Raw genomic sequence first — 24,983 nt, forward strand, 5'->3', positions numbered from 1 at the left:
TACTGATGTCTAGCAATCAGTTTACTCTACATGCCAGCCAGCACCATTCTCTTTTTTCTACCCCTGAAAATCTTTCCATTTATCTCATTTTCTTATAGTACTATCACTGAACTCCTTATCCTCACACATAATTTTAGTCCATTTGGACTCACATTTCAAGTTACTTCTAAAGCTCTTGCAGATTAGTTCTGCTTAATTGCTCTTTCCTGACTAGTCACATAACTAAAATGCTATTTTATGGCTCTCCACCCCAGTTTCTCAATGCTGTTTTCTTTGAGTTCAAGAAATACCAAGGATTATTCTCCAGCTCCAAAAGTTTGCTCATTGCAGGATTTTCTTTGAATGCCTTCTCCAGTTCTCTTCTTAAAAAAAGCACAAGCATTGTCAGCTTACATAGACTAGTACTCCACCATTTATTTACAATGCAATGTTTCCTGCTGTATCCTGGAGCTAGCCCTCAGCACCATTTGTTATATTTCAAATTAGTAGCTTACTTCCAAAAACCTTCCTAGCACTGGTAGGGATGCCCCAAACTGCCTGTAAAGTCACCTTGTAAGTATTCTTCCACTTTGTTTTGCTCTGGCACAACTGATAATACCAGACATCTTTGCAGTTCAGTATTACACTTCTTTATGTTTCTCTCTCAGCTGTACTAATATCACCAAACTTGGGATGTCCAAAGCTGAGGCACTCTGAGCTGGGCAGCAATCTGTGCAGCTATCAGAAAGACATAAGCACATCTATACATACACGGGCACTGAGGTCCCTTTCTGTCTTCAGATCAACTCACGCATTTTTTATCCCTAAACTCAGCAAGTCATCTGATAAAAGAGTTTACTTCTCTCTACAAACCTTCTGCTTGCTGTGTCCTTAAAACATGCAGCAACATCTCTGCCCTAAAGAGAACAAGCACAGGGTGACAATGGAGTTCTCACACATACAGACACAAATCACAAAAGGTCAATTATTCCTGACTGAAGGGAAGCCACCTGCAGTGCCAGGCAGAATTGGTTTAAAAGCAAAATAAAGAGAGCAAAAAAAATATATTTCAGGTATCTGATTTATGTGAAATACTGTATGTATGGTTAAAATGCAAAGGAGGTAAAAAGAAGCTATAACAAGAGCTACAGCTGGATATGAAGAACAAAAAGGAAACTGCTCCAACACAATAACCCCATTTCTAATCAGTGCCACTACTTATCTGTGCCAGATTCTTCCTCACTTGTCTTGGATAAAGTGTTTTTCTGCTTGCTCTTCACAGATATTTTCTTGCACATCTCCATGACATTTTGTAGTGTATCATCTTTTAATACACAACTAGCTGTCGTGCTTTAGGAATGGTACTTCCCAGTTCAGCACCCTTGCTGAAACATTCCACACCACAGGCCACTCATCTTTTACCCACCACAGGAAGTACAGAGCAGGTTAAATACTTCACCCTGGTAGCCTAAATTACCCTTTTCTTTGTATTCATTACTACTGAACAATCTTATGCCCAGACTACAGGTTGGCTGGACTGGTACCACGCTTTTGATTAGTGTTTTATTCTGCCTTGCCTTGTTAACTGTGCTGGACATTGACAAATTGTATCTGTGGCATCAGCAAGTGCAAAGCTCAGCAGAACTGACCCAGGTGGAGTAGGCAGCTTGGGGTTGAGAACATGCACGTTAATGCCATCCTCATGGATGGAAACCACCTGCATAGTAATTGTGCCTTGTACAATTGTACCAGCACAGCATAAACCAGAAGCACAGTATATTTCCAAAGGAAGTCCTTACCAGAAGAAACACACTGGACTTCAAAGAATGAATTAGTATCAAAAGAATAATAATAAAAAAAAATATTACAGAAAATATTCTGCAGTACTGAAAGATTTTGCCTTGGCTGTTTCTGTTCCCAATCCTGGCAATCAAGAGCAATTTAGCTACATCATACTAGCCTCAGGAACTGATAGATAGCTCCTACAGCCTGGGGATATAACCTTCTGTTACAAGAATTTATACACCTGAAAATTATATGGTAATGTATGTTTCTGTGAATTCAATTTAAATTAAAAAAACATTGAAAGAAAAAAAAAAAATAGCTGGTATTAGCAACAACAGATGCAAATATTGCTAGATTAACCAGGTCATTTTGGTCCCAGAGCTAGACAAAAGGCACAAGAGCCATTTTCTGTTCTATAAGCACTCTTGTAAACATCTCTCAGCAAGGTACAGCTCCATCTGGAAGAAGACAATTTCTTGAATTAAAGTTCTAGTATTACCTCCTGGCTTATACCAGGCTACTAAACCATCTCACAAGCTCTGTACATAATCCAACAGTGCCTATAGTGACGCTCTGAATGTTTGCATTAAGAAAAGATGTTCCTTTTCACAGGAAGAGAATGTACAGAGATTCTGGAAATATCATTAAAATGCATAGGAAATATTTTTCCTTGTTCAACAGTATAATTAGAAGGAACCATATTTTCTGCATAAATGCCCATCCTTTAAAGAGGCATGAGCAATATCAGAGTTTATCAAAAAGGCACAGTCTGTTTAATAGACTGACAAAGTTAAAGTCAGAGGTTCTTGTGTTGATTTACCAATTTTCTATAGTTAAATCATGCCTTCCCTCCACTATGAGTTTGAATAAAGATGCAAAAAGCAGAGGCTGTCTATTTGTAAAAAAATCACCTCTTTATGGCAGCAAAATTGAAAGATAAACCAGACCAGTGTAGTCTCTCCCACTGTCACCATATCCAAGTGTCCCCATTATTACCTAATTCTTACTTGCAAAGCTGCCCCATTCATCATTCATCTCTAGAGAAATAAGCAAACCTTTCAACCCTTTCAGACTTGGATATTTTGATTCCTCTTTATGCAAGGATGTCTTCTTTTTACAACTCTACATATCAGGAATTTTCATGTGCTTACTGTGAACTGTGTACTCCCTGACCTTTTGTGGTATATATATGTGGCCCTTGAACTGCAGAAAGACCAAAGGTTTTGTGGCAATTTCCCTGGACTGCTAAATTGTTTTCATCTTCATATAAATTAGCAGGTTCTAGGCCAATTCAAGTAAGTATGGGTATGTTGGGACAGTTAGAAAAATTAGCTGTTAAATGGAGAGCTAGTTCCAATCTTAACCGCTTTATCATTACACTTCCTGAATCAAGTGCTAATGAAAAATAAATCCTCTTCTATGCTAATAAAAATATATTTTAAATATTTATTAATTTATTGCTAGCAAAATATCTCTGTTTTATTTCTAGCTAAGGAACTATAAATAAGGACTTTGCTTTTAATTAAATACAATGTTTTAAGAAATGACATGCCAAACTGAAACAAAACAAAGCTGATATATTTTTATCTTCACTGGATTCTCTAAGAATATTTTCTCCTTCAAAGCTCATCATGTAAACAGAAGTTATTGTCAAAGATTCTAGAAAGTACAGATGTTTTCATTTCCAATTACTATTTTTGTAATCCAAAATAGCTCAGCACCTAGACATTAAAACAGACTTTGTGAACACTGGTATGTGGAAACTGTTCCAGCTGAAGCAAATGTTAAGAAAATTGAAAAAAAAACCAAAACTGGCTAAACAGACAAACATCATAAATTATATATGCTAAACTGCAAACTTAAGATTTATTTTAGTAAGAGTCAGCACTAGTCACTCTCACCATGACATAAAACTATCTGGAAACTACTACAGGAGGAAATAAAATGCTCCTCTTACTGATTAACAGTCTCCTTTTTCTTGTGGAGCATTTTAGGAAGCTATTTGAAAAGGTTGCAAAGCTAAAATAATCCTCCAAGAATGATTAGAAAATGCAGAATTTATGCAAAATTTACCAAACAAAATATCTCCCTGATGTGGCCAGCACACTGTGTAGGGAACAAATTTTTTTAAATACATTTATTTCTATTTTTTGCTCCATTTTAACAAAGTACTTAACCCATCTGACTCTTTTTTATTTTACTGCTCAAAAATTAGTGGTATTACTGGATATTCATTTGTTTAATATGTCTCTTGTTATTTTTGTGCATTAGTAAGAATTTGAGGTATGAAGACAAATGATATCAGGTCATCTATATGAATAAGGTCACGAGAACAGAAGATAATGTTTCAGATTTATCTTTGACTTTCAGCAGAGCTTTTGTTGACTGGACTTGCTGTTAATTTCAAATTCTTCCAATTTGAGATTCAGATTCTTCTTTCATCAATTTTGAAAATTTATGGAAATATTTCTAGTTGTGCTGGGTTTAATAAAAGCAAATTTCATTGTTGTCACAACCTGGAATGAGTCCTGTGATCCTAAACTACCCATAACCAGTCTTGGCAAAAATAACGTACAGAAAGATCACACTTTACATCACAAAGACCCTGAGAAATAACCAGACAATATTTGATTTTCTATTCTTGCACCAAGAAGGTTTTGATAATTTTAATGTTAAATGTCATTAAATCCCTAACAGCTTTGCTGCTGGAATACATAGCTGTATGCATACAAAGGCAGAATTTGTTCCTTTCTAACACACATCATGCTTCTATGAATTATTTTATTTATTAAAAGTGTCAGCATATACATAGAAATGAGAATACTTTCATTTCAAAACAGTCTATCATTTTCAACAGGAATTTATTTGTGCTAACCTAAAACATTTCTGCTGCTTTCAATCAAATATGTTATGCATAAATATTCATATTTAATGGTGAAATTTGAGAACAGTAGGTTCATGTCTGGGGTATAACTGATTAGATGATTCTCATCTAAGGAAAATTATAGACCATCTCTTTAGGAATTGAACTAAAGGAAACCAGTCACAGAACCATTAAAAAGGAAATTCGGGATAAAAATTATGTGATTATTATGAGTGTCATTAAGAAAAATTCCTCTGGTACCACAGGTGTCTCCATGAACTATAAACATAAACAACTAATCTTGTATTTTTTGTGCAGCAAAAAATTCCCCCTAGTCGATAACACTTTATGATTTCCCTCTTGTACATGATCAGAGTTGAAGATCATGTCTATCAACCATGCATGATTCTTATAAAAGTTATTCTCATAGAATTTGAAATTTTCTGTATGTATCCAGGATGAGTTTTAATTTTAGTAAATAATAAATGACAAATGCAGAACTTAAATGTAAATCTGTTATGTGACAACAGAAGTGTCAAAACATATTCAAAATTTTCACTGGAATGAGAATCTTAAGGTAAAGTAAACATAACTCTTGCTGAATTCTTTCCAGTAAACTAAATGGCTGACAGGTAAAGAATTGTGGTTTGTTAACTAAATATACTTTAAACCTGGGAATGAAAAACCAAATCAGTGTCCTTCAACTTTCTTCTCCTTAATATGCTGGACAAATGATGCCTGCTTCCTGCACATATATTTTTTATGTAAATTGAAATACAGTGTCTGGGCACCTTTCCATGCACAACCTTCACCACAGTATCAATAAGGCACAGTAGAAGAATCCCTTTCAAATCCCCATATTCCCAGGGAATCAGATCTTGTTCAGCATATGGCTACACTTCACTGTGAACTGCCCTTTAAGGTCATTCCAGTGTTAGGAGGAGTACATGGAGAGAAAGCAATACACGGGGAGGAGAGCCACCCATTCCTGCTGAAAGCATGGTTCTGTCTCATCTCATGCCCACCCTGCCTTCCTAAGGACAGAGCCCTCACCTCCACCTCACCTCACCAGAGCACCTGGCTCTGCCACCTGACATCTGAAATGCAAAAAATCATAACAAGACCACCAAAGGCCCCAAAACTGCATGTGGTTGGCTAAAGAATGAGGGTACCATTTAAAATCCCTTTCACTTACATGTCCAGATGAATTATAGATTTGAACCAGGCTCAGGCAGATCCTGGTGAAAAGTCCTGACCATTGACCTAGGAGCCACACAGGAGCTTGGGTAGTGCTGCACTTTGTCTCTGCCTTTCTCCTTATTCTCACATATCTGTGTGAGGGAGGAGAAGGTTACGGGCTGGAAATAACAAGGAAAGAGATATGAATAGAGAGACAGTAAAGGACAAGAAAAGAGACCGGAGGCCAATGAAGGTAGATGAACAGGTTGCAGTGTCTTGAATTTTCAGTGCATATATTACTTCAGTGTACAAGTTTTTTCAGTGTACAAAATTCCTATTAATATCTTTCTGTCCTAGTTATTATTTCATCTTTTGCATTTTCCTTTGAAGAATTTTTGCACAGTATCATTGTATGCCTGATGAGAAACTTATTCTGGGATTCAGCTTCAGATTCAGACAAATGTAGATGAGAACTATATGTGAAAGAGGTTTTTTGCCTAAGCTCCCACAGTGGAAGGTGGAAAATTTAGTGTGTTTAGGCAAGTGAATAAAGCCTTACATATCCACAAGGACCTCGGATGGGAGCTTAGACAATTATCTCTTATCAAATCAGGTATTGTAATTCAAGCTGTAGCCCATCTTCTGGTAAAACACTGTATTGGGAATCAAGATACTTTTGTCATGTGAAGATTGACCAGAATAAAAATACTATTAAAATAGTGCATTCACTCACTTTTTGTACTATATTTTTCTGGAATAAAAAATACCAAAAAATTTAGTGCTTGAATTGGACAATAACTGAAGAGAGTGTTAGAGTGGTTTGAAGACTAATTTATTTCAAAATTGATGTGGGTTTGAGTAATTTGCTTTTCAAATGAAATGTTAATTAAAAATTTTAAATATTAACTTTTAATTAAATACACTATATTAATGTATAATTATTCTAATTTAATGTGGCTTTCATAGAAATACACACATTTATGTATAAATATAATTAAAATTTGCCAATATAAATTGATAGTTTTACCCTTTAACTCTCATGAATCAGGAAGAAGTAAAAGTCAAGTGTCTTGTATCAGTATTTCTTTTGTATATGTGCTACAGTGCAACCTTTATTTAAGAGCTGCTAAAAATTAACTATATATGTATATGCATTAATTAAGGTACAATATGCATTATTGAGCTTTATAACACAACAGCATCGAGTTGGTTCTGGTCAGCCGAAAAAAGGGGACTTTAAGAAGCTAATTCTCCCCACCTCAGGATATCCCTTCAAAATGTCAGGACAATTCTTCCCTTTCCTCTCCACTGAACACAAAAGGAATACAAATGAACAGGCTCAATTACAGGGACAAACTCGTGTGCAATGAGTCATATTTCAAGTCAACTATTTGATTTCTAATTATTGTCCTGCTGTTTATGAGGAAAATGCAGGAAGTTCTGGAGTAACACCACTGTAGGAAAAATCTGAATTTCTCTGTGGTGAAGGGTCGCCTCAAAGGTGACCTAAAAAGCCACTAATGAAGCTAAACCCCTTTTAAAATATTATCATATAATTCACACTTATGAGTTTAGTTGTGCAGACTTTTGTGCTGTGTCTGGCATATATACACCAAGCAGAACAGCCTGCAGACATTGTTCATGTTGAGAAATCATCTGATTTGCAATTACACTTCAAATTGCCAAGGCTCTGAGGGCACCCACTGGCCACACTGTCCCTGAACAACTTTCCTGGAACTCCCTTCCACTCGTGGCCCAGGATCCCATTTCACCCCTCTCCAGGGCTCTCCCAGCCAGACATCCTCAATGTCAGAAAAACACATTGCAAATGAGGTAGCAGTGTACTTTAGCAAAGGGTGGATTTTTTAATAGTCATCAGCACTAAAAAAAGATATTTAGTATTTTTTTTCTACACTGATAGTTCAGAAATTAGCTGCTTTTCTGAAAAGTATTGTTGAAATTTCTGCATAAACAAAAAACTCAGAGATTTCAAAACCTGTAGTTCTACCCCCACCTGCAACAGTAATTAAGACAAGTATTGGCTTACCAAGCTTTTCTTAATTATTTCAGTAATGGTTGTTTATTATATTTATTAATAGAATCCTATTCTCTATCTCAAAACTGGAAAAGTTGACCACTCATTTTGAACTTGTTTCTATATCTTCCTATCAGAATAGACATAGAAATTAATATTTTTATGGCAGTTTATTCTGTGCATGTAAAAGTGTCAATTATTTTTAACCTCTTAACTAAGAGAAGACACTTATCTGTCACTGAAATTTTGAGTTTGACATCAATTAAATCTCTCCCATTAAAAAGGAGTTATTAGAGCAACATGAAGACTTACACAATCAGACTGTCAAAATGATATTACTGCAAAACCTTAAAAAGAAAACCTTTCTTGTCAAACAGGCACAATTTGTAGGTGGCAGGCTTTAACTTCAAAATTAAAGCCCAGAGATCCCAAAAGCCCTACTTTATTTCCATATATGTGATAAAGAAAAGCAATTTTTAAAAAAATATTACCTTTAAGTAACCAAATGTGACAGACCATGTATACAAGAGAATACTGCTGTGTTTCTCATCACATTCATCACTAAGCCAAATAATCCATACGGTGATAGGTCTAAAAATGAGACATAACCTAAACTGCTTTTAGTCTCATTAATGTTGTTTATGAAAATATAGAAAATATTATATTTTATTAATATGATAACATGTCCACATGCTGGCTGCAATAATCATGGAAATAGCACATGGAAATATCAATAGAAACAACAATCCAGAATCTTCCAAATTTAAATAAAAGAAACTACTGATTACAGTGAGCTCTCACCAAAGCAGAAAAAGCAGAGGAAAAGACCTTTATTTGACTGTTCTCCCAGTCACTGCAAATAGCTTCTACTAGAAACAGTCCTCTCTGATATACCATATTTAAGAAATACAAAACAATTCCTTTGTTGGTTTTGTTGTTGTTGTTGTTGCTGCTGCTGCTGTTTTTGTTTGGGTTTTTTTAATCTTACTGGGTTTTGGCCTTTGCTGGTTTGGAATGTTCTCAATTTTCTTGCTCCCTGGTTTGATTATTCACAGCTACATTGCCCGCCTTCTTTCTTTTAACATTTCATTTATCACTATCATTACAGACAAACCTCTGCTCTTGCTGTGAAAAGCACACTTTCCACCATGATAAAGCTCCTCGCTACACTAGGAGAAGCAAAAATGCAATTCAGTCTATTTCAAAGTGAATCCCCTTCAAGATACATTAATTCTCAGTCACAGTGAAAAAAAAAATCAGTAAACAAGGTTCCAATGAATAGCTGGGACAGCAATAAAATTTTCAAAGAGTCCAGCCTGCACTTCAGTAAGGCAAATCTTCACAGAAATTTAACAATCTAAGCAACAGTGCTTCAATACTGCTTCTGCATTTGGATTTCAAAAAGCAAGGATTTAGGCACAAGGCATCAATTTAGAGCCTTCCCAGAAGGGCTTGGAGGATTAAAACAAAAAACATTAAGATCAAGAGAAGCATGTGTAGTAGCCAGTCTTTCAGACAGAGAAAATGGAAAATAGGTGAAAAAACCTAAAGCGTGTAAAAGTCATTACATACAAACAGCTGTGAAACTGGTGTAAAGACAGAGAACTTCCAAAAAATCCTGTCCTATGCACAAGTCTATACACAGAAAATTTGTAATATCTAGGATTAATATTAGCTCATCTTTTTCTTCTCTACATGTGGGCCTTTTGTACTGGCTTAAATGACAGCCTGAAGGACAGCAAACACAGCTCTCACACATTGCAACCCCACAGCTAAGCTCAATATGATGAACTACTTTGGGGCCAGATACCACTCAAGACCAAGAAGACACCAACAGCTAAATTGTTTAGTTGCCTGTGGGAACATCTTTTAACCCACAGGACAATATTTCCCTATAAGGCCCCAACAAAGATGGATTTTTTTTTTTTTTCCCCAGAAGGTCATAGGAAGAGAAAAGGCCTTTGTACATCACTGAAGTGTTGTGTCAAGCAGATGAAATGGATGAGTCCTAGAATAACAAATACCATGGAGGGAAAATTACTTGTACCCCAACTACAGGAAAACCAAGATTATCTCATACCCAAAAGTGAGTTCCAGTGAAAAAGAAAGCCAGTCTGGACTAGTTGAAGCACAGAAAGCAGTGGATGGAGCACAACAGCTGATGTGATTTTGGAAGTAATTTGCACATTTTAGAAAACTATAGGAGCATGGACTTCTTTTTTTTTTTTTTTAATGTATCTGCTCCATTTCTTACCATGTTTTACCTCTAGCTCAAAATGTATCAGTAGCTTCCCACATTTGTGGCAAACGTCTTCTTCTGATTAATATTTTCTAAAAAAATTAACTAAGATCAAGACTCTGCATTAGATTTTTTCCCGTTTGTATAACATGGAGATACACACAGCACAACAGTTGGGTGCCACATCTATCAAAAGCCTTTCCTTTTCCATGTGCTGGATATACTGAGATGGTAACAAGAAGAAATTCAACAATGGTTAACTCAAAGACATGCTGGAAGAAATCAGTAAAAACTGTTTCAGTCCTTTTCTTGCCAGAAAAATATCTCTAATCTTAGCTAGCAAAATGAGGTGGCAATATCAGCCAGCAGGATCATAAGAGTGGGGTCACTCCAGAGAGACTGTAGACACTCCTTTCTTCTCACAGAGACTTACTTATGGTTCAGGTAAGGCACCAGCAAACCTTTTATTTAAAGATGTGCAAAGAAACGTGTGCTAGACCACAACGGAGCAGGGACATGGACACAATAGCTCCTGACACATGGCCCACATTCTCGTTAGCACCGCTGACATTGATGAATTATCTTGGAGAATAATGCACTGACCTCTTTTAACTGCTTTCTGATTTAATAGGCTCCATTAAAAAAAAAAATTAAATCACAATCATGACAAGCCTAACAGCATAATGGTACATATGACCTTCAGTTTGTGCCTTTTAGCATTTAACAAAAGCATATTTACCTCAATGCAAAAGCAAAAAAGGCTACGGATTAACTCCTGCCTTCTACTGTAGAAGTTTAATCAACTACAGAGTCTTCTCCTTTTCAGTCCAGAAGTCCCTAAAACTGGATAACACCTATTTTAATTCTATCTTTTATCTAACCATGAAATTCTGTGCATTTAGATACAGAACCACTTGAACTAGTTTTAGAGGATTTGCTGGAAATTAAATGCAGTGAAATGAAAAATGAGGTAATTTACTTGCCTTTTAAAAGCTTGCTGGAAAGGTGAATATTCTCAGCTATGATTTCAGCCCATATTAGTAGTTGTAAAATATGAATCCTCATGGCCAGACATGTCAGCAAAGAGGTATTTTTTATTTAAACTTCATCACCTCTCAGTGAAAAGTTGTTTTCTGCAGATTTTTCTAGTAATTAATTTTTCCCATTTTTATATGACTGCTATTTAAAGAGACACTGAAGAAGCACCACACTGCTCTTTGGGGCAGACATTCTGATTTTCAAATTCACCTTGCAGCATAAATCATATCTTCTATGAAATCCTGGCCTTTAGATATACTTCAAGAAATCTTTCACAAAAATATAATTCTGTTCATTTAAAAAAAATTATCATGAGAAAGTTTCACAAAACCTATCTCACCCACCTATTTGTAGTAAAACTTATTCTCTTTACAGATTACTAGAAAAAGAAGAGCAAAAATATTTGAGCAGTCTAAACAAAAAAAAACCTCTAGAATAAATAAATATTTCTTACTACAACATTCACTAACATAATGATCATCATAGCTCTGTAACTTGAAAGAGGAATTTATTTCAGAAAACTTGTATATCCTCTTCACGAGCTAAAGATCAGCTATGGAAACTAGTCTAAAGAAATACAAGACCTAAGTTTTTGGGGTTTTTTTAATGTTAGGCCAAGGCAAGAACAAACTTCTTCACAGATATGGTCTAAATCTCCATTTTAGAAAAAAAAATTGTTTTATTCAGGACCATTCTAATAAAAAGCCAATAAATAAGATCTTTTATGTATGTTAAAACACAAATGCATAGCGCGAGCTAACTGTGGGATAGCTACAGGAATCATTCTATCCTAATGCACATCTGATTAGCTCATGCATCTAAATATTCACCTCTATGTGAAAAAATCTTTATTTTTAACACAATGGCAGTAGGCTAGGTGGTCAAGACACATATGGGTGAAGAATGAGAAGCTGGGTGTTAAAGCAGTACAAAAAGCCTTGCTCCAAGACCATGAGCAGTGTGAGCCTCTAAAGGCGATTACCAAATACCATCTTCAATCAGAAATAAGACCTGGGTGCACCATGGTTTCTCTCATTCTTCCTTCTCTCTTTTTAACTCTGCTCTCTACACCAGTTTCTATGAGAATGAAATGCAGATAGAAATGCCAGATTGGAAATATAGCACATACCAATCCATTTCTCAAATGGGGAGTCTCAGGTTCAAGGACCTAGGAGTGATGTGTTACCTCACCTCTGCACCATGCACCTTTAAGCCACTTCTAGTAAAGTCAAAGTGTTTTTGCAGAACCCAAAAAATTACAATTTTATTCTTCTTTCTAGATTTGCAGCTGGCCTATCATCAAGCAGAAATAACACAAATTTGATTACACTAATGTATTTTCTTTTCTATTTGCATGGAACCTGGTGATAAACCTATCACAGAGCATTGGAGGAGATAAACAAGAAGAAAGAAGTTACTAACTCTTCTGGAACTTAAAGAAAGCCTTTACACATTTATAAGTTGGCAATATTCACCAGAAGTTAGCTAAACAAATGAATATATTCTTCTATTATTAAAAATGTGATAAAATTCCTTCAAAATATTTCAGATAAGTATCTTTTTAGAGAAGCCAAACTACACTGGTTTTATGCCCTTGACTTTTCTACTTTCAGGAAAAAGAAATTACTAGTATTTCCAAGAAAAACTGCATGAAGACTGTCCCTTCGTGCTTCCAGAATTCCTCAGCATAGCCCCATTTCTTTAATACAACCTTTCCCTTCCTGCTTTCTAGTTTCCACTTGCCGTCTGTCCTGATCATGAAATAAAATTAGAAAATCATGTTTGGAATAGAAAAGAATCTAAGAGAAGAATTCATCTTGCCAAACTTTACCTGTGTAGGAATTCTAGGCTCCCTCTGTACTCAATATCACTGTAAGTATGTACACAGAGAAAAATCCAACCAAGCTTTGTATTTTAAATACAACAGATGAAGTGGGGGAGAATTTTATTACTTTTCCTCCACAAAGGAAGATATAATCCAAGATACCTTGAAATCCTTTACATAAAATAGTTTCTATAGCAGTAGCACTGCACAACACAGCAGAATATCTGCTTTCTAACACTGCCAAAAACATCTAGAAATCATTACTCTTAAAATTATTTTCATTCCAAGTGCTGTTGGGAAGTTATTAGGTATTGATTTAGTTGGTAGTCTGTACTTATAAAAGGTGACCAAGAATGGGTTATGGTCCACGTTACGAAAATATAGATATATATTACATTTACCACTCTCCTTGTTGTTCATTGATTTGTTTTAAAGTGTTAAATTGCTTTATACAGTTTGTGACTTATAAGATCCATGGTATACAATTTCTAACAGAATACTCTATAAATATGATCACTCCTATAACCTGTATTCCTAGTAGGAATACCTAGTGTGACCGTAAGTTCCCAAGAAGCCTAATTCTTCCATCCATACTGGATGCAAATATGCTTTTCAGAATAAACCAGGACCGGTGTCCTGCATTTCAGCTTAACAAGAAAAATTAAATTCTCCTCTGGTTTCAGTGTAATTCAAACCAGTTTTTCCTTCTATACTCTATTTTCATGCAGCTATTTCTTTTCCTTACTTAATTTAGTGATGTGTGCCAGTAGACTAAAAATATCTGCAAGGATTGGATGGATAATTTAATGCATATTATATATATCATTACGCAGGAGGAAAAAGGTGTACCAGCAAATACACCAGGAATGTGAGTAGTTGGCATCCATGCAACATTTAGGGAAGAGCTTTTAGAATTACATTCATTACTCATTTGTATGACAGACCAGTATTCTTTAGCACTTGTCCCTTAATACTCCTGAGCTTAACCTTTCAAATTTATGAATTTCCAAACACCTCAAAGATTCTAAGCTTTGAGGAACTGAACCACTGATTTGCAAACTGCCCCCCCCCCAAAAAAAAAACAAAAACAAAACAAAACAAAAAAAACACTAACCAAACAAACAAAAACCTACAAAACAAAAAACCACTAGACTTCTTCACAGATAACCACTGTCTCATTTAGGGCACATTTTCCCCCAATCTGAAACTCACACAAGCAAAGTTCAATGGACAGGTTTTGGAGAGTTAGTACATATGCCAAAGAAAATATTTTGGAATGCTAGGGGTGGCTTGGATTTTTCTCTTTGTTCTTTCATAGCCATTTATATTAGGAGATAATCTGAATTTCATATCTAATATTTTGTATTCATTGGAATCTAGAAACAGTAGCTTTATGCTAGTGAAAGGGAAAGTTACTCTGAAATCCAAAAAGGCAATTCAGAAATTATATATGAGACATCCTAAATGGCGTATAACACTTCAGAATTTAAAATAAAAATCTTTTTTTGCATCAAAACAGTTGATCTGGCTCTTAGATTGGTATGGTTTGTGTTTACTCTTCAACTTGCTGCCTTTTTTTCCTCTCAAAAAAATAGAATCTTCCTATCTGATAGTAATTCCACAGTCAAGTATCTTGATGATATGGGATTACATTTATTTTATTCACCTGAGGTACTAGCATTCATTCTTGACTGTTACTGAGCTGACCCCAAAATATATGTCAATAAAATTTTAATTTAACTTCTTTGTGTGCTTCATGGATACATGCATACACACACAAACTATAGAATTTATAATCACTTTTAAACCAATCTCTAAATCTTCACTATGAAAGATTCAAAACTGAGGATTTATGAGTCAGTGTTCAATTAATAATGTTTTGATGAGAAGTTTTGTACAAATTCAACATTTTGTGTTTTTTTAAAATACATAGCTTAAACTATGTAATATTGTTGCATATGTCATATTCATATTATTTGTTTCCTTGCTCAAAACCTCACCTAATTATCTGATGTCAACATTTTGTAGTCAGATCTATTTCAAGTGAGAAAAGTTACACATGAAACTGAATCAAATTTGCTATTCCAACACAAATAGATTCTTGCAAAGAGTTTTTTCACCAATTTGATGACTAATAGCGGATATTACCATACCAAAACAGTTATGCAAATCTGTGCCGGAACTACTAGACTATAATCTCACATGGGTAGAAAAAGTAGAAGGTAATTCCACTATCTTGTAGGACTTGGACAAAATGAAGCATTGGAAAAAACAGAACTTTTTAAACTTCTACAAGGACGTATGCCAAATCTTGCCCAGGGGGAAGAAAAGCCCCTGCAACAATAACATCTGGGGACAGAGCAACCAGGGAGCAGCTCAGCAAGGAAGGCTCTGGAGTGGAGATCTTCATGTGAGCCCATGGGAAATCCAGAACCAAAGCAGCCAACAGCCTTTGTGACTCTATAGAAAAGGGAAGATCTCTTCCAATTTGAATATTTCTGTGTTTTTTTCTATGATCTCATGATTAAATACTACTTCCATGACCTTACCCCATAATATTGAAGTGACGTGTCTGAAGGATCACTGCTTCCTATGGAGCCAAACACTGGATCATCGCAACTGCATTTTAAATGTTGAGGATGAAACACACACGTTTCACAGAATTTAAAGGCTGAAACCATACTAAAATTTTAATACCTGAATCACATAGCCTTATTTTATGATGAGTGAGACGACAAGTATTTAAATCCCATCTTTCTTTACTGCAAACTAAAAGCTAATCCAAAACACTTCACAACAATAAGAGAAGAAGAAAAGTAATACTTGTATGTCCACAGGCCAAACAATTCAAAGTTATTAGTTCTATTCAGAAGACATAGAAACATTTTAAGCTCCATGAAAACTTCATGGTAAATATAAATCATGATTCAAATTGCAAAAAGAAATGCCTTCTTACTTAAAGGCCCAAAATACTACTTTTCACCCTTTTTTCTAAAAATAAAAAAAAAAAAGGAAATCCATATTCATTCACATTTCCACTTACACTCTTTGCAGAGTTTAAATAAAATCAAAACATTTAAATAAAATTTAAAAAAACAAATCGCCCATAATTCAGGAAATATCTTTAAAGTAGTGTACACCACTGTTTCAGGAATACTTGCTTTCATGGGGTTTGATGCAAGTCATGAAGATACTTAAAATCAGCAGCATTTCTTTTTTTCAACTGCCACAGATATCAATATAACATTTGAGAGCAGTCATTAGATCAACACTGACACTTTAAAATATTGCAGTGATTGTTGTTGGATAGCTCAAAGAAAACACATTTTTCTTAACAAAGCCAGTTTAGAACCTAATAATTTAAGATGAATACACGCTGAACTACCTTTCTACTGAGTTATCAGCTGAAAGTTGTATATAGTTTTGCCCTTTCTGTCATAACAGCGAATAGGATGTTAAAATCTAGATTACATTTGTTAAACTCATTTCCCTAAATCTGACAGAGATTTTCATATGCAATTGCATTTGAAATTTATTATTAAAATGAACTAATAAAAATCCCTTCCAATATTTTTCTTGTCAAGAAATCAAGATAAATGTAAAAACAAGCTTTAGTAAAACTAAGAGATCAGATTTTTAAGGATGGAAATTTCATGAAAGGTTCCTAAAAGCTCAAACTTGCCCATGTATTAATGCATATTTGTTGAGAGTTCTTTATTCAAGTGCTGCATTTGCACTTACTTGAACAGAAGAACTCTGTTATCATGTAAATTATCAACATTTAACCCATGATCACTCACTCCTCCTTATTGATCAGAAGAGTAGTGGGAAGTGAGCTTGAGATAATTGTTGCATTATAATCATTAAACCTTTTATCAGCAGTTCATAGAACCCTCCTTATCTACTTTGAACCTCCTCAGATTCTATCTTCTGGAGCTGCACAATTGATCAGAAAGTCCACAGGTGAACTGAATTTGGGTATTTTGATACCACAGTGCTCAACCAAAGTCTCCATCACCAAAATTCATACCCAAAATGTAGAGTTGATTTTATTCTGATCAGAATCACCTTTAAAAGAGCAACAGCATATTTGTGGCATAGAGTGGTGTTAATATCAAGAAAATATGAGAAAAAGCCACTAAATTATCAGGAATTAAAAAGACTACAGCTGTCTAACACATAATCCAGTAGAGACATTTATATGGCTTTCCAGGGTCCCACGTTCTTTTAAAATAGTTACTTTCTGTGAATTGTGTAAACAGGATACACAGGAGGTAGCAAAGAACATCACATTTGTCCTCCCACATACGTGAATGACAGTTCTCATGGGAAGTATTGTTTCACAGTCTTTGCATCTGAGTGCTCTCAAAACAGATAAATAGGATATCCTACTGAAAATACTTTTGCTGTGAATACCTCAGAAAACAAATCCTATGATAAAGCAAATTTTTTTCCTAAGTTATTATCAGAAACCAATATTTTTGACACTTCCAAATTATCCTTATCCCCAGAGAAAACAGAGAATATTAATTCAGCTCTGCAGATGGCATATGAAGGGACGGCAATGACAGAAAAATGCAAAATCTTAAAATATACACAATGCCTTCAAGATTTTACCCAGCTGACCTTACAACTGTAACTCCGCATTAGACTCTTAGGCTCATAACCTGCTCCTCTGGGCAAACTGATTTCCTCATGTATTAAATAATTTCTCCCACATTCTTATCCCATTACATAGAGTTATCCAATCCATTCTTCCCACAACCAACACTGTAATATAGGCACAGTCAGCCAAAATTTGCTTGAAATAAAATTTGAGTATTTCCCACAATATCCACTTTATATTTTTGTCAAATATGTTTATCATTCTTCTGTGATTCATTTTTTCTATTGACATCACACATCGTGGACACAGAGGAGTGATTGATATTGAATTACAATAGGATGAAGGAACATAAGTTACTTTATATTTGAAATTCTATGTATCTTTATAAGATTATAAATGCCTAACTTACAGAGAAAATTAAAGTCAAGTTGTAAATTGGATTAGCAAGTAAAAAAAGATTATTAAAATCCCTACAGCAATAAGAAACTCTTACGTTATGTAGCTGGAATCAAATTTTTCACTGGTAACAAAAGGATTTCTCTGTTTCATTTTCATGTTCTACAGGGTGGTCTGACCTAGTAGAATGCTATATTGCAACAAACAAACTCAGATATACACTAGTAAAAATTTAGAAAACTATAATGAAATGAAGCATCTAGATTAAAAGAGACATATGCAATGTTATTTATCTTATTCCTTGAGAAAAACAAAGCTCTGTTGATTATTTTGCAGTCTGAATTTATATAAAATCATTATGTAAACCTCTGTAATTAATCCAGGCAACAAGACTACAATGTCTTTATCTGACCATTTGCCAAGAGAACAGTACTCTCCTAGATTTGGAGTTTTCCTTTATGTTAAGCTCTTATTTATGTGTAATATTTCTTTGATAACTAGACTAAAATCATAATAGGAATATTATCTTTCCCTGCCTTCTGCTTACTCATAAATGCTGTCTCTGAGCAATTACCTTCATATTATTAACACATCTGATGTTTTCTACAGGGTCAAGACTATGAAAATAGTTGAACTTCTGTCTAGAGACATAATGATCATTTGTTTGCTCTGATGTTTGCTTGTTCTGTTATTCATTCTTGACCACATACAGCAAATATCCCACTGTTCTCTATATCCTTTTCCAAGCCCCATGGACTCACAATTCTTTCTATTTTTACCACTTCAATACTTGTCTTTGTGTCCACAGCGTAGGAAAAGTATAAGAATTTGAGGAGAGAACAGATATAATCACACTCATGTAAGTAACATGAAAACTGAGACTTGGATTTACACTGAGTATCAAATTGAGCAGGAATTTGATATTGCTTAGGTTAAGAAAAGGCAAATAGCTCCACATTCTGTATTAAATCTTATCTTTTTTAAATGTGAAAAAAATAAGAGGACTGTGGCTGGAATATCATGTTCAGCTCTGGCCTTCTAAATTACTAGAAGGATAAGGAAATATTAGGGCACATCTAACTTTTTTTTTTCAGGAGGAAAGATAGAGCACATAAATACAGGTTGATGAGGAAGTTTTCAAAGTGAAACAAGAGCATAATTTGGCTGTACTAGTTCCAAAAATGCAAGAGCATGTTTAAGGAAATTATTATTCTGAGTTTATTCTTCTTACGACTTTCAGTTTTGTTTTTCTCATAAAGTTGCTTTCTTTCCTTTTGAATTTGAGTTATTCCAAATGAATCATCCAGTGGCAGTTACTCATTATTTGCCTTCATGACTCTCGGGCTGGTTAAAAGCTGGATCTCTGAGTGGCAGGACTTGGAAGGCACTACTGGGACTCATAAGCCTCGGGAGCAGCATTAGTGACTGGTCTTCAGCAGGACATTGGGCAGCTGATCATACAGAGAGCTTCTGCCTTTTCCACATCCTTTGTCAGCAGGTCCTTTCCCCATTCAATGAGGCCCATATGTCCCCTATTCTTCCTTTTTGCTGTATGCTTCTTTTTGTTGTTCTACCACCATGTCTAACAGATTCAAAGATACAAATATTTTCATGGTGATAAATTAAACTTATTACAATATTGTATATTGTAAATGTTGTGTGACACTTTTTATTTCAGTGGAACATAATAAATAATCCAAAAAGCTCACAAGGTCTGGAAACAGCGAGTAGAATTCATGGCAACTAAATGACCTTCTCTCACAGGCAATCTTGCTTTTTCCCTTGTGAGCACTGTTCAGCCAGAAATGGTCTCTACATGTGTTGATGGGTAATGCCAGAGAAGGGAGCAAGATCTGAATGCATTCTGAAATGGATAAGATATTTGGTGACACTTGCCAGCACATTCACCGCCAGGCATCCATGGATATGACCTGCTGTCTCCTCAACCAGCAGTATATTCTGAACATCAGGCTGCTTTAAGGTGCTTCAACACATTCCTTTCTCTCATCTTTCTCAGTATAATCTTTCTCACGTAAATGCCATCCTGCTGGAACCACCCTACAGGCACAGCACTTCCAGCACAAGTCGTTTGGATGGTGAGAATGGGACACCAGACCTGTCTTCCCCTTACATCCATCTGTGGAGCAGCAGGTCCTTGAGGCAGTACGACTCTTGATCCACGGAAAGAAGCAGTTAGTTGTTGTTCTGAGGTTTCCCCAGGAGGCTAGAGAGATTTCTGAAAGACTGTAGCATCATGGTGATGGTCATGCACCTCCCCAGCACAGGATTTCTTCTGAGGAAGGCACTCCAGAGAGAAGCCTTCAAGCTGGTAAAACTTCAGCATTCCGGGAAAGTTATCAGACCTGGCCACCTCTGGCTCTGGCTGGGCAGCATTGCATACACACAATACACACAGAATAGCACTGCAAACACATCTGCTGGATTTCCTCTGCTACCTTCTTAAAATGACTAGATGAACTTTGAACCAGGCAAGTGCCACTGCACGAAGACACACACAGAGGAAAAGTCATGAGCCCACACACCCTCCTACAGAGCAAGGAACCTGCTTCTTGCCTTTTTCTCTCCCTGCACAGAGAGTCATCATCATGCCTCTCACCATGGGGAACCACAGCTTACATAGAATCTCACCCTCTGTGAGGTGTACTCACCAGACATGCCTATCATCCCTGTCTGGAATTCCTCTTACGGACCACTGTGTCAAAACATGGTTTTCAAAAAAGCTGCTTCTAGCCAAGCCCTCCCCCTGCCCCCCTTAAACATATTTGCATGATTTGGTTCAGCATTCAGCTAGGTAAGAAGTATACTGGAAATAGAGTACTCTGCTCTATGATACTAGGTACCACTTGAGACAGACATGGCATGGGTTTCCTGTACAGAGACACCTGGGAAGGGCAGAACAAAACAGAACTAAACCACCTCAGGCTGATATAAATACATCCTAACAAAAGTCAGTCAGCAGAGGGTCATCATCTCCCCACACAAGGTATCCATGATTTTTCTCTGGTGACTCACAGGGGTTTATAAAATGAGAGGGTAAACATCTGTGTCTCTGCTGGGAGAAGCACTGCAGAGGACCCCTCAAGGGGAATGTGAAATGCATTGAGTCATCCTGGGCAAACAGGGAAGAAATGCAGAAAATTCACTTTATACTTTGAGACAACCTTAATAAATAAAAGTAAGCAAAATGAAAATCCTCAAAGGGATATTCAAAACACCTCTTGATGCCAGGAGAAGCCTTAAAACATATTCAATTTGTGAATGTTTGACTGAAACAAATATTTTCCTAACACAAATTGTGAAGAAGCTCATGATATGCCTGCTCAGTGATTAAAAGGCAGCCAGAAAAAGTGGGCTTTTATGGGTTTTTTACTAATTAATATCCACTGCTATCTCCCTGGTACCACAATGGATTCTGTTCTCACATCATTGTTCAAGGTGGCTACAGTCTTTCCCAGAAATTGCTTCCACTGAAATCACATGTATAGAAGCCAATTTCAGAGCATCTGCCTACTGTCGTCAGTCTTACCAAAGAATATGTTCCAGTAAACACTGCTGAAGAGATTTGTTTTCTCAGTAAGTCTCAAAGAAGTTTTAATAACATTTCATTACAAAATCTACATAGAGGACACACTGTTAATGCTACATACAAGTTAAATCTCCAAATGTCAAAGTTAAAACCTGTGAATAATTAACTGTGCAATCCACAAGCCCATTATTACTTCATTACCATTTTTTTGTGCAAGGGCTTGACTTCCAGGAAATCTGTTAGCTATTACTATGTACTACATAAGGCTGTTCTTCAGTCTCAAAGATCCTGACAACCAAGCCTTTGATTTGATAGGCATCTGCCTTTCTAAAATGTATCATCAGAAGACTGTGGGTGGAGAGCTAAACGATGCTATGAGTAGCACATCTTCACAGCTTGAATTTTAGCAACAGCACTTTGGACTACCTTTCTTTTTAGAGTTATCATTAACTTGGCTCCAGAAAATCCTGTGTGATTAATCATATAAACCACACGGGTTTGAGGACTTTGAGGTAAACAGTTTAGAAGAAAGCTGATAGAGCTGAGAAACTATAATAAACAATGTAAAGAAATTAAAGAGAAAAAAAATATATCCATGTGAGATTAACAGTATCCTGTGCCCTAAATAAAGAAAGAAGCAGGGAATTATGTTTTAGCTAAATGAACTACACTTTAAACTTGAACTTTTTGTTTCATCCTCAATTTGTTAATTTCCACTTACATCCTTGAACCACAGTCTCAGAAACTGGAAGTATTTTGAAAAATATTAAATTGTTGTATGCATTAAGTACACCTTGTCCCGTAAAAACATGCTGATGAATGACCTGCAAAGAAAACTCCACTAGTAAAAACTCTGTTTATTATTAATTAAACAATTATTAAGCAGCAGCTTGAGTTACTACTGGCTGTTCATCACACTTTCATTCATAGTTGCTAAGTATCTGGTCAAAAGAATTAAGTAAATAGTTTATTATGGGATCATGAAGTAAAAATCAACTCAGTCTAAATTAGGACATTTCAGTTTCTCCTGATGATGGAACATCCATGAAAATGTGCAGACGAGAAACTAGGTTTAAACAGCATTTTACAATAAAGCAACGGTTTTTAATTTCTACAAAGCTAAAGATTGTGGGTAATCGAAGAAGGAATTTTGGAGGCTTTGTTTCTCCTGGAGTTCCACTGTGCTCCCACCAGCTTCATGAATTCTATCAACATTATACAAAAATAAAGTGATCTGCCTTCCACCTGCATTTCAGTTGCCAAAACCAAATAAGGAACACAAGTCAATTTTTTTAGACCCTTTCTCTAGATTTTTCTCCTTAGAAGATTCATTGTTCTCCTGGAGAGAAAAAAAACCCATCAGATTTAATGTGAGAAGTTTAAAATTGTACCTGAAGAACTCCATGAAAGAGAAGCCATAACCATGCTGTTCAGCAATTCCAGCACAAACAACATTTGCAGATGCTCCAATCAATGTTCCATTACCTGCAGTTTAAAAAACAAAGACCAGTTTATAGTTTTGCTCTCTTTCTTACTCTTTCTCTGTTTATTCTGTATTAAAGTACTAAAATGAACTCATTACAAATGAAAAATCAATTTCTGTTGTATAGGCTTGGAAAGAAACATAGTCAATACCGCCACATCCTATAAATAGCTTCATGCTTTAAAATATAAGCCTGGTATTATTCCCTGGTTCTACTTAGGCCAGAAAATAAGAAAGGAACGTAGCACCAAATAAAAAAAATAACACCAGAGATCTGCATTCAGATAAACTTGTTGATTTTTAATTTTACTTAACTAGAAGGTGCGATCAGATGAGGTGAAAAGATGAGATAGTTTGAGGATGCTAAGAAACATGGATGCCTTTTTTCCTAATGCCAACTTGATATTGACAATGTAATGTTTTCTTTATTGATAAACTAATTAATTTGTAAGATGTTTGGGGGTTTTTTAGCAGAAATTTAAAACACAGTAAGTGTGACAATGGAGGGGAATGGATCTGTTTCACATCTCTCTCCTAAGGCAAAAGGATCACAAACTTTGTTTACCTAATCACCATGGTTCTTCAATAAATAAGGAAACATAATTTCATTCAGTGAACTTCTCCAAAGTAACTTATACAAGCCCTCACAGGAGAGGAACACAACAAAGAAAAATAATTTGCCACATTTATAATGCGCATCTATCATCACTTCTCTTATCCCAAGCCTCTTCCAAAAATTGATTTATTTCTTCATTTTCTCTAAACCTTTAACAATCTGGCAAAGTACAGAAATCAGGTATTCCGAGCTCAGAAAGACCGACCCATTTTCTACATCATATCCATGAGTCATACCTCAGACTTATACATGCTGCATACTTGAATTCCACAAAGCAGATGGCTTCTGCAAATGTTTCTGATCTAAGGCACGACTCAGGAAGTGACAGTGACTCCTACATGCTGCTCTTTAGCTGAAGTTTTGAACAAAGAAGGTAACAATCTAAGAGAATTTTTTATATATATATACTTTGGTAAGTCATCTCTTTTGCCATACATCACTACATTAACAATCAATTATTCTAAGCAGAAGCCTTCCTTTCCTCCCATTGTCATGTAGTTATTCTTCTTACTTTGGTTCTGTTCAAAATTTTAGCTCCATGGAAACTCTTCTGGTCTGACTTTGAGAGAAACATATCATAATGTAATTTATGCTCAGGTTAATTGTTTTAATTCAGTAAATATTTTGGGTCACCCAGAGATCAGTGTACCAAAAATTATCTCAGAATAAAGGCAGAAGAATTATTCCCCCAAAGTATTCACATATGGTACTGTTACGGCCTTCTGCACCTGAAAGTTTACACAAAATTAGAAGATGTCTAAAAATATCCTTAAAAAATAATATAACATTCTTAAATTTTTAAAAAAATGAAGTGCTACAAATCATTTGACTGGTCATTATAGTGACAGAGCAACAACTTTGAGGAAAAAACTAAACCCCAAAAGTCACTCAGCATCACCCTGAAATTACAGCCTTCTGATTGTATGGAGTATTGTATTTTTCTATTATTTATTATTTTGATTGTTTATAATGTTGCTAGTTTCTTTGTTCATTTTTCTTTTTTTCTTTTCTTTTTGTTGAACCAAAAAGGGTGAGATGTCGCCCTGAAAACTCAGCTTCTGAGCTTGCTGACATGGTTTTCTAAAGACTTTCCCAGGACAGTAACTGTAAACATAGATATGTGTACATTCTTTCTGTTACACGTCTTGTGATGGACATCTCTCATGGCCAGTGCAGTGAGAAAGTGTTATCCTGACCACCCAATCCCCGGCTGTGGTCAGGAGCCTATAAATCCTGGGGGAAAAAATAAACTTTCTCTTTCCTTCACCACACCTCGACCTGTGTCCGTGTGATCTATTCATCTTCAGTGGCAACAACTCAGAACATTTTAATTACTATTTTTAGTTGATTTCATGAAAGCCAAAGCTTTTCAATAAAAAGCCCTGGTATGAC

General features: G+C 35.6%; 1 protein-coding gene across 1 annotated transcript in view; it reads right to left on the bottom strand.

Annotated features, from left to right (window-relative positions):
• The window catches only part of OCA2 (OCA2 melanosomal transmembrane protein), a 185,928-nt gene that overhangs the window by 16,101 nt on the left and 144,844 nt on the right, over window positions 1–24,983 (bottom strand). Inside the window, exon 24 of the mRNA XM_058850116.1 lies at window positions 22,884–22,977. Within this exon, the coding sequence (XP_058706099.1) occupies window positions 22,884–22,977 (94 nt within the window). The remainder of the gene's footprint in view (window positions 1–22,883; window positions 22,978–24,983) is intronic.

Source organism: Poecile atricapillus, chromosome 1 (genome assembly GCF_030490865.1).
Source record: "Poecile atricapillus isolate bPoeAtr1 chromosome 1, bPoeAtr1.hap1, whole genome shotgun sequence".
In the NCBI taxonomy this organism is placed as follows: domain Eukaryota; kingdom Metazoa; phylum Chordata; class Aves; order Passeriformes; family Paridae; genus Poecile; species Poecile atricapillus.